The 10,209-nt window shown below is 30.5% G+C and overlaps 1 protein-coding gene across 2 annotated transcripts in view; it reads right to left on the bottom strand.

The window, feature by feature from the left end:
- Nucleotides 1–2,957: 2,957 nt before the first annotated feature.
- Nucleotides 2,958–10,209, bottom strand: part of LOC117167044 — an 18,745-nt gene continuing 11,493 nt past the window's right edge. For both annotated transcript variants that reach the window (XM_033351618.1, XM_033351619.1), the window contains exon 5: nt 2,958–6,240. In XM_033351618.1, the coding sequence (XP_033207509.1) occupies nt 5,873–6,240 (368 nt within the window). In that variant the 3' untranslated portion in view covers nt 2,958–5,872. The remainder of the gene's footprint in view (nt 6,241–10,209) is intronic.

The following is a 10,209-nucleotide window of genomic DNA, read 5'->3' as shown; positions in this document are numbered from 1 at the left end:
CATAAGACAAGCAGACACATTCGTAAAAAACCTTTTTTTCGGATTCAGGGGGTCTCAAAAGTTGGACATTTGACGAAAACTGGGGGGGGGGGGCTTAAATTTACACAAATCTAATACCTTCTCTAATGAGAATGTAAGAATATGTTAAACTTGACACGACCTTCAAAAATGACCTTCGGGTCAAAATCAAAGCCTCCATTAGATTACTTGAACCAAACCCTACAACTTTCGTCAGAACTTTTTTCTTGTAGGATGCGATCCTTGAAAGTTATTCAGGTGTATCCATACTTTTGGAACACCCTGTATATTAAATAACAATAATGTCATAGTAATACATAAATAATAAATATTATTATTCGTTTTACGAATTTATTTATACCTGATCTGCAGTCTGACAAATGATTAGCCGAAATGAAAAATTTTCTCTAATAGAGTCTACATTTTTGAATGTGATTCCCTAGACTTAAGTCACTAAGCTCTTTCTTCAAATTTAGCTCTGAGATTCAAAAATCTCTTTTCGCAAATGGTCAAGGTACTAACGGTAAATATATGGTTCGGGACAAAACTAGAAGCTGACTTGACACTTTCGGGAGGATGCGAGCATTTGCTTTCACGACGGCTTTCTTCTAACGTAAGAACCTGTAATTTTGCTCGGAAATAAATTTAATGAGCCCTGAGAAAAATTGGAACGGACAGGCTCATTAAGAACTTTTTTTCAATCAATAAAATTGGTCAAGTTCTGTATCATTAAAAAAATGTTTACTGAATAAGAAACAATCTGGTGAGATTTTTATGAAGTCGCTCACTAAAATCCTTTTGAGATTTTATTATTTTTCATTCTTAAACAAATAGGATAAAATGATATTGAAATCACGGGCTAGATAAGAATAAATAAAAAAATTATCATTTGAAAACTGATGCGATTAGCATTTTAAAAATAAAACCATATTTCCAGCAAGATAAAGGGCTGAGTGCGAGTATTCATGAAACTCGTGGAATACATCGAATTGAAGGCATTCAAGGAATTCCTAGAATTCAAGGAATTCATGCAATTTAAGATATTGATGTAATTCAAGGAATTCATGCAATTCAAGAAATTCATGGAATTCAAGAAATTCACGGAATTTAAGGAATTCAAGAAATTCATGGAATTCGTAGATTCCATGGAATTCGCCGATTTCCTGGAATTCATTGAATTCGTGTTATTCATCGAATTTACGGAATTCACGGGATTGGTAAAATTTACGGAATTAAAGGAATTCATGGACTTCAAATCTTGTAAACTTTTTTCAACATCTCGTGGCGGCGGGAAAGCAACCCTGGGACTGGTCAAAGCAATAATTTTTTTCAAACCACTACCCTTTTTTCAACATCTCGTGGAGGCGGAAAGGTACCCCTGTGATTGGTCACAGAAATAATTTTGATCAAACCCGTACCCCTTTCTAACAGCTCTTTGGGGGCGGGAAGGCACCCCGGTGACTAGAAACAGAAATAACCTTTTTCAATGTTTTTTAGCGTGAGAAAATAACTTGCAAGATAGCTGATATTGAGAATCAAAGAATAGCATGAAACAAATAGGAAAATATTATTTTTTAATATCTTTTTCCAGAAGTCTAGGTTCTATCCTTAAAATATTACTTTTAAAAAACGGTAAAAAAATTGACAGTACCGGCAATTTTTCTTTTTCGTCACCGACATTTTTTTTGCTAGTACCGGCTGTGTATATACTACCTAAGTTTTATGACTTACATACCGTGAAATTACAGAATAATTTATTGGTTGGATATCTACATAATAACCAGAATAACTGTGTTATCTATCAATAAGGTTACAAAGTGAAATGGCAAAATTAAGAGTAAGTAGTAAAGACCTATAATGGTCAGACACTCCAGGTAAAATATTATATTCGTTTACTGCTTGAGTGCGTGGTTTATTTATTTATTATTAATATTATGTTAAAAACTCATGCAAACCTGGAGCTTTTATTGAAACGTTATTGAAATATTTAACACAATTGAAATACAGAGAGTTCACAGAATGCTTCGTGAGGTTTTATTCCAGTCATCCGTGTATATTTTTTGGAAGAAGTTAGACCAGCTGAGAAATGAATTAAAATTTTTTAATGCTGATTTATCTTTTTACCTAAAATTTCACCAGCTCATAGAACGCTATTTCCAATTTTTGACTGATATTACGAACTATTCCGTTATACTAGATATATATTTTGGAAGTCACTTTTATCAATAAAATAAATATAATAATTGAAAAATCGAAAACAAGAACTTAATTGAAATCGCAATAGTTAGTAGGAATTGGTTCTTAGATTGCGGATTTATTAAACATTTATTCGACATTTTTTAAACACATATTTAGAGCAGTGCATAGGAAGAACTCTTACGAAATAAAAGGTCGTTTTTGTATAGTCCTTATTTTAAATTTATTTATAATTACCAAAAAATAATAAAAGAGGCAAATTAGGTTGTTTTTAAAAAAAATTTTAAATGCGTATCTCATGAATTTACATTAAAACATTTTTTAACAAAGTTGTGAGAATCTGATCTTGTAAAGCTGGAAAAGCAGTGTATCTACAAAAATGTGTTTATTATTTTTTTCTTAAGTGCTCCAATATAAAGGATAACAGATATTTTCATTTTTCTGCCTGTTTGTGATCATTTTTTTTCGAAATTCGCTATAAATATGTTAAAATGATAAAATATGAAAACCCAAGTAAAGTACTATCAATATTTCCATGAAAATGTGCAAAAATAGGCCACCGCTCTCGCGCTAAAAGAAAGAATCTTCCAGTTTTATCTAGAAAAAAAGGAATGACAAGCTAGTCGATAACTACTAAAAGAAAATTTAGAATTTTTCTTTATTTTTTATATTTACGCTAATGAAAGCTAATTAAACATTTAATACAAAAAATTAAGAACTATCGATCGTAAAGGCATTAATAATAATCAACAACAGTATTTTCACTTCGTTTGTTTCTGTCTTGTGAGAGGTCAAGAACCAATTAACAAGGTACATGAAAGAGGCAGCGTCCATAACTCGTTCATCAATAAGATGAGATATCCGGGGATGGAACCGATTTAATTCGAACTTAGTGCATCGTGTCGTCCGGCAAGCTCTTCCGGTCTTCAATGTGAAGGAGGCCACTTGGTCAACAGGTCCGTTCCGACCGATTCCCAGGATCCCGAGTGAGATCACATACATCTGACCGGTTCATACGTTCCCACCTCATATGAACTGAGGAAACGAAGGTGTTTTTTGCATTCCTCATTACCAGTCCAGATATTCTCAACTTGGTACATGGAAGCTAAATCTCGCCAGAACGGAACTATCACTTCCAAGAACAAACAGAACACGGAAAAAGGACCCTTCCTCTTCTACAGCATCTAGTGGAAACTTTATCCTGAAAATTTGTTCATTCGTCGACCATGACCCCATTTCTTTGAGATCTTCCGGTTCCAAGAACAAGGCAGAAGATCTTACGAGCGTTCAGCTTGATCGTGTTCCAGAATGACGTACAGTAAGTTTACAAGGAAATGTAGAGGGACGTATTGCCATTAGAGTATAGCGATTGAGGACGGCATCTAAAATAAAGTGGTTAGGAAAGTGACCTGATACTCAAGTCGTACTAATACTTTTATTGGACGGTACGTCTGTATAATTGCGTTTTAAACAAATATGTAAGTATGTACAACGTCACGAAGACAATTTAACTTGAAAAATTATTTTCACATTAAATCTAAAATTTCGCTATAATTTACATATAATTATATTCGCTGTGGCTTAAATTACTAGAAAATGTATCTTATAAAAACAGTAAAGGCCTATACGCTTTCTTATAATGTTTATTAATGTTTTATCTATCTGAAGCGACCACGCATTTTAATTAATTCATCGGCCTAAGATATTTACAATTCGAGGTTTTAACTATATAAAAATATTCAATAAGATTAAAGCCGAAAATCGTAAATTGGTATTTTTGCTAAACATATTCAGTCGAAATTTTATAAATTTAAATGAGATTAAAGTCGAATTTAAAATCCTATTTAATCTGTAAAATAGACACTTATTCTGAGAGTCGTAAAGTACACACTTTCTACACTTGTGACCCAGTGAAAAAAACATTTATAAAAATGAAACTATTTAATATTTTGACTTGATTTTTGGTTTGTAGCTTCCTGAAAGTATCTTTAATGAAATAGAATAGATAATAAGGCTGAATATTGATATTAAGTATGTTAAAACAATTAAAATATAAAAAAAGTGCGAAAAAATGGGTATTTTCATTTCAAAATTCAGAACTTTTTAAATTGTGTGCATTAAGGTCTAAAAATTTAAGTAAGTCTTCTACTGATGTGCTTTTATACACAAAAATAGTTTTTTATTAAATTAAAAAAAACGTTTCCTTTACTTTTGGATACTGAAAATTTGAAGAATTACTACGTTGGTAAAGCTGTACCCCAGTGTATACTTTAAGGGTTAACGTCCAATAATCATGTTAATGTATAGAATTCCTGAAAATAAAAACCATGAATCCGCAGAGCAAATTTCGACAATCAGCATGAATTATTTCTATTGTAATTTGATAAAATATCCTCTTAACAAAAATAATTTAAAAAAATTCCTAAAAAATTTAAAAAATGTGGGAAAAAATAAAAAAAAGAGGCAAGAAAAACGAGAAGGCAACCAACCTCCTTCCTTCTCCTTTTTATTTCTTTCATCTTTTTTATTTTTATTATCATCATATCACAATAAAAAATTTTTTTTTAATATTATTCAACAAATTTTCGGTACTCATATAGCCACCCTTATCAAGGTAAAATAAACTGAGCAAGCAGGAACAGCAACGAAACAACGATGGGCTCCCACACAACTTTTATTCTATTTTGGGAACATTTTTATTATCTATTTTAAAGAGCATCTTTTTCAAAATACAAATTATTGCGTCTTTAAAGTATCCAGTCATAGAGATTAAAAAAATAAAAAGTTGTTGAATTTGAGTCGAAAGTTAAAATTTGTATTTTTTTCAATTGTCCAGCTACTTAAAAATCGCCTAAAATTATTCCAAAGCGTCAGAATGAATTCTCATTTCGCCCATCTAAACGCAGAATTCCAACCTCAAAACATTCCATCAATGGGATTAAAAATTAAAATTAAAGTTTTTGAAATAGATTCAATAATATACACTGGTCTTTTTCCGGAAGATATCATTCACTTAGGAATCATCTAAAATCTTTTTAAAACGTCAGAAGAAATTCTTATTTGCTCTGATAAATTTTATAAATGTTATAATATGGATAAATTCTGTAAATTTTGGGACTTTACATTGAACGATGAATTCTTTTATTTCTATTTCATAAACTTTCAAATATTGCAATTGTTCATTTTACAACACGTAGCAATGTTCTTTAAAAATGTTGAGTACTTACAATGCAAAATTATTTAATGTTCAGAATTTTCCATTTAGTAATTATTTCCTTCTTCAATTTGATTTCGTTTGGATTTCTTAATTCAAATTGCTTAGCTTATGACTGCTGATAGATAGAACCTCAGACACTTATCATATTATTATATATATTATTAAAAGCCTTTAGTTCAGCTTATACTAGTCACACATGGAAAATATTTCCTACTTTATGAGCAAACGATCAAATTACAAAATTGATGGAAAAATTATTTTTCGTTTGTAAGATAGCGCTCAAAAACCTATCTTGTCAAGATTGTCAGGGTCTAGCGCTGACCAGAACAAGCTGCTTTTAAATATTTTTACAATGCTATACAAAAAATAAAAAAAAAATAAAAATAAAACAAACGTTTTCTTTACCAGACTTGAAATGGAGTTCTGTTTCTAATTATTACTTCACTGCTGATAATCTCTGTATCCTTGATAAGCAAGATCCTGTCCGAATGATACGCTATCAGCATGATGATTATCATGATAAGCTGGTGCATAGCTTCCATGGTCTATGAAACCCTGATTTGTACTTTCCTTATAATGCGGAAATCCAACGCCACTGTGCGTGTAGGCTGGAGGCTGGTAAGTGTTTGTCAATGGTCTGCAGAGCTTGAAGAATCCTATCAATCCTGGTATTACAATCGCCATGAATCCCAGGAATTTCTTGAAAGACGCCAGACCCAGGATCAAAGGAAGAAAGAGCAGAAGCTTCAACTTGAAAAGCTTCAAAACGATCAGCATGGGGATCAGGAGTCTCTTCAGACGATTTCGAGCTAGAAAATGGATATAAACAGAATAACGGTCGATAGATATACTTACAGGTTTCGAAGATACATGTAGTCCGGAGGCGAAAGTCACCTGATTCTTTAATGAGAAAAGATTGAAAATGGTTGGAGAAATTTCTGTGCGAAAGGAAGTCGTTCAATCGATTAATTTTGCACAATACATATTCATTTTTTAATTTTTGCATCCTTCCTCTTGCATCTTAAATTGCTTCTTACTATATATAACAAGCTTCAAATTTAAACGGATTATATTTAATTTAATTTCGCGGAACCACCATTAGCTAACGATAGTTTCAATCTTCAAAATTAATTTGGCAAATTTTTAATTATGAGCAGCGTGTTACATTTTATTTGATAAAAAGATAGCTTGAATTGTTATGATATGTTTAGTTAAGTATAATATGAAAAGCATAATGTATTTGCATACAAATTTGTTCAACTCAAACGGTTCCTTTCTTTTTAAACTATCAGTATGAGTATCAGTGACACTATAACGGTACATCGTATATTACAAACAAAATGGTACCAATGAAAGCTAGATCAAGATATGCAATCCAAGTTAATTTTTTCTGTGGTAATCATATCCAACTTCACAAGAAAACCCACATTGTAAATGTATGGTACCGCAAGAATCAGCATTCCAATGAAGCATGGAGAGGGGAAAGAAATAAAATCTGATTTAACGAGGGAGGAAAGCAAACCATTTAATGCTAGTCTATCTACACGACATCTGTACTAGTCAACATATAGGAATTATAAGTACAATATTTTATGCAAAAAAATTATGTTCATAGTCAATGAATCTAAAATAAAATTGACGTTAGTTTTATTTCGACATAAATAAACTTCATCAGAGATGAAAGATTATTAGTGATATGGGATTAATTAATTTATTAAGCTAAAAATAAAAATAAACTAAAAGATTTCCATGATCCTTACATCAAAACTTAACAGTGTTAACTTCTTATTAATGATATAAAAATTACATTTGATCATCTAACTTTTAAATTTCTATTGTCAATACCTATATTTCTGATTCAAATATTCTTTCACGTAAGCGTTTAAACATTTTGTTCATAAATTTTTAAACCGTCACTAAATAGTTTCAAACTTTTTAAATTTCGATACCTTTAAAATTAAATTTTCTGCAATTTACGCAATTGATTTTCAAACCTATAATTTTAACACTTTCAATTCGAACTGCAATAATATCGGAACAATCACATTTCAATCTGCTCACTTGTCAATGCTTTAAAAATTTAAGTTTGGTAAATTATATCTCGGCTCTCACATTAAAATTTTTATAAAATTTAAAAAATGTAACATTTCAATTATTAAAACCTAAAAACATATTTCTCAATGATTTTAATTTCTAAAGCCTTCAATTGATTATAAATTGTTTGCTTTTTATGCAATTTTTTAAAATTCAAAACTTCTTACTCGTTCATAATATAAATTATGAATTTAAATTGTTTTAAGATTTTATTCTACGACTGAAATTCTATTTTTATTTGTAATTATTTTCAATAGCCCAACAGTAATTGCATTAATAACGGGGAAATTTATAATAAATTAACACAACTAAAATATTTTTAAAGCATTACTGATGAAGTAATTTCCAATAAAAATTATTATTTTTGTCGAAAAAATTGAAAAAAAATTTCTTTGACTGAAATCGTTTGAAATATTATTTAAAAGAAAAAAATTCTTGAGCCACCGAATATATTTGAAGATTATTTACTTATTTTATAAATGTCGAACAGAAAAGTTTCAGAGAATATATTTTCCCTAAAAAAAGCTATGATTTATTGAAAAACTGGTGAGTTTTAATAATTTAAATAACTTAAATAAGTATTGTGCGTAAGTCTTAAGCCTTTTCTATAAAAATGATGTTTTTTCTTTCATAAAACGTCAACAATAATATAATTTCATGCCCTAAAAGCATAGGAAACTTTTTCTTCGAGGGACATGTTGTTTTACACGACAGTCCTTTTACACTTTTTTACACATAAAGATTGAATACTTCCAGTTATAAAATGAATAAATTTTAGTGTTGATTAGAAATTAGAAACATTTTTACAGATCCATTTCATGCAAGTGAATTATAAGATTTTTAAGATGCTAATTTCGAACAATTAAGTTATTAAATTAAGTATTTTGTAACGTTCCGAATTAAAAGTGGTTTATTTTGTAACGTTAAAATTTTAAATGATTCCAGTTTGAGGCCTGGTCAATATTAAATCCAGAATAGATATTCACAGTCATCCCTTCTATGAATTGAGCGTCTTGATTGGCAGTTAGTACTTTCACAGCTAATATATATGTACGTGTATAACATAACTTATCTCAGGATGCTGGGAAAGGTTGTACAATATAGAGATTTGCCTCAAAGGAACAATTTGCCATAAGTGGAACAGTCCATCTAATAACACTTTGGTGATGATTATATCTCATTTATTACTCCGATAATTTACTCTAGTCTGATATAATTTCACTGTAAGTATGGATCATTCAATCAATTTTTTGATTCATGAATCTTTAAAAGTGTGCCAATTGAAAAATTCCTCTCTTTCCGTTCTCCTTGCATTCTATTATCAGTCTAATACTTCATTCAATTTTTAACAAGGTTTCAAAATGTCGTATATTTCCCAGCTTCGATTAGTCTCAATTTCTCCTAAGCTTGCTAAACTTAATCTATTCCTTTGCGCTCATAGGAGAAAATGACTGGGTTGACATTCGAAAAAATACAAAAAAAATCTTGAAATCGATTAATACGAGTACCTTCTGTTTGAATTTTCTATTCGAAAATTAAAAAAAAAGGTTACTATTGGTTCAAACTTCAGGCCAATTTTTGTCTATTTTCTGATTGTCATCGGTAATAAAAAAATTAGAAATTAAAAACAGAATTTCATATTTACTTTTTAATTGAAAAATTGTTGATCATGAAAGAAAAATACTACCATATTTCTTCGATTCAAGATGAAGAAAGAGGAGAGTTTGATTTGGGCGGTTTTTGGCCTAATTTATTTTAGGTCAAAAAATGGTAACAACATTTTTTTAGTATTTGCTAACAATAATAAGTCAATTGCACTCCAAGCGGGCCACACTTAACCCCAGTACTTTCCCCTCGCCAACCCCTCAGTTACTGAAAATTCCATTACTTTCAAAAAGCATTTTTGCAGATATTCAGCGGTGTCAAACTTGTATTTTCTCAATTAAATAAACTACCAACTCCCTATTAACTACCTTTACACTTATTTCTCATTCCTTTCCCTTTAAACCACTTTTATCGAGGTGGAGAGGGTAATTTTACTATTTATTCGTGTGCGGGGTATATCAATACAAAATATCTAAGCATAATTAGAAAACTTGACCAGATTATCCTAGAGTTTTTGGTGTTCGCTGATACTGAATCCGAGGTCAATTAACTTCTATCACATCAGGTTAATGGTCACTTAAAGTTCCAATTGAAATAAAAATAATAAAGAAATCCAAAAAAATAAATATATAGATTTTTAGGGTTTCTGAAACTGAATTCGGGATTCGTTTAATTGATTTATTTCAGTTATAGGTAATTTCAAGGTCAAGTAAATATTACTTCAAGGTTAAGCTGAGAAAAATGGCATGCAATGAATTTTTATTACTGTATATATAGGTTTTTGGGGTACAAGAATTCAAATCAGGGGATTATGTGATTCCTTAAGGTCATCTAGAGGTGAGGATAAATGGATCCCTTATTAGAATTCAGCAACCTCGAAAAACAATAGATGCAGCTGCTGGTACAGGCTACGTAGCGTTTTCTGAGTCTAACCTGTAGATAGCCTTTAACTAACTTTCAAATCACATTTAGCTCACCATGAGACGTTAAACGGGCCTCTGATTTAAAATCAGTGACTCCCTCTAGATGGCCTTAAGGGATACCATAATCCCCTGATTTCGATTCAGCGACCACTAAAA

Source organism: Belonocnema kinseyi, chromosome 2 (genome assembly GCF_010883055.1).
Source record: "Belonocnema kinseyi isolate 2016_QV_RU_SX_M_011 chromosome 2, B_treatae_v1, whole genome shotgun sequence".
NCBI classification, from domain to species: Eukaryota; Metazoa; Arthropoda; class Insecta; order Hymenoptera; family Cynipidae; genus Belonocnema; species Belonocnema kinseyi.
Note: the sequence above shows the minus strand (reverse complement) of the source record. Positions and strands in the feature narration are given on the sequence as shown.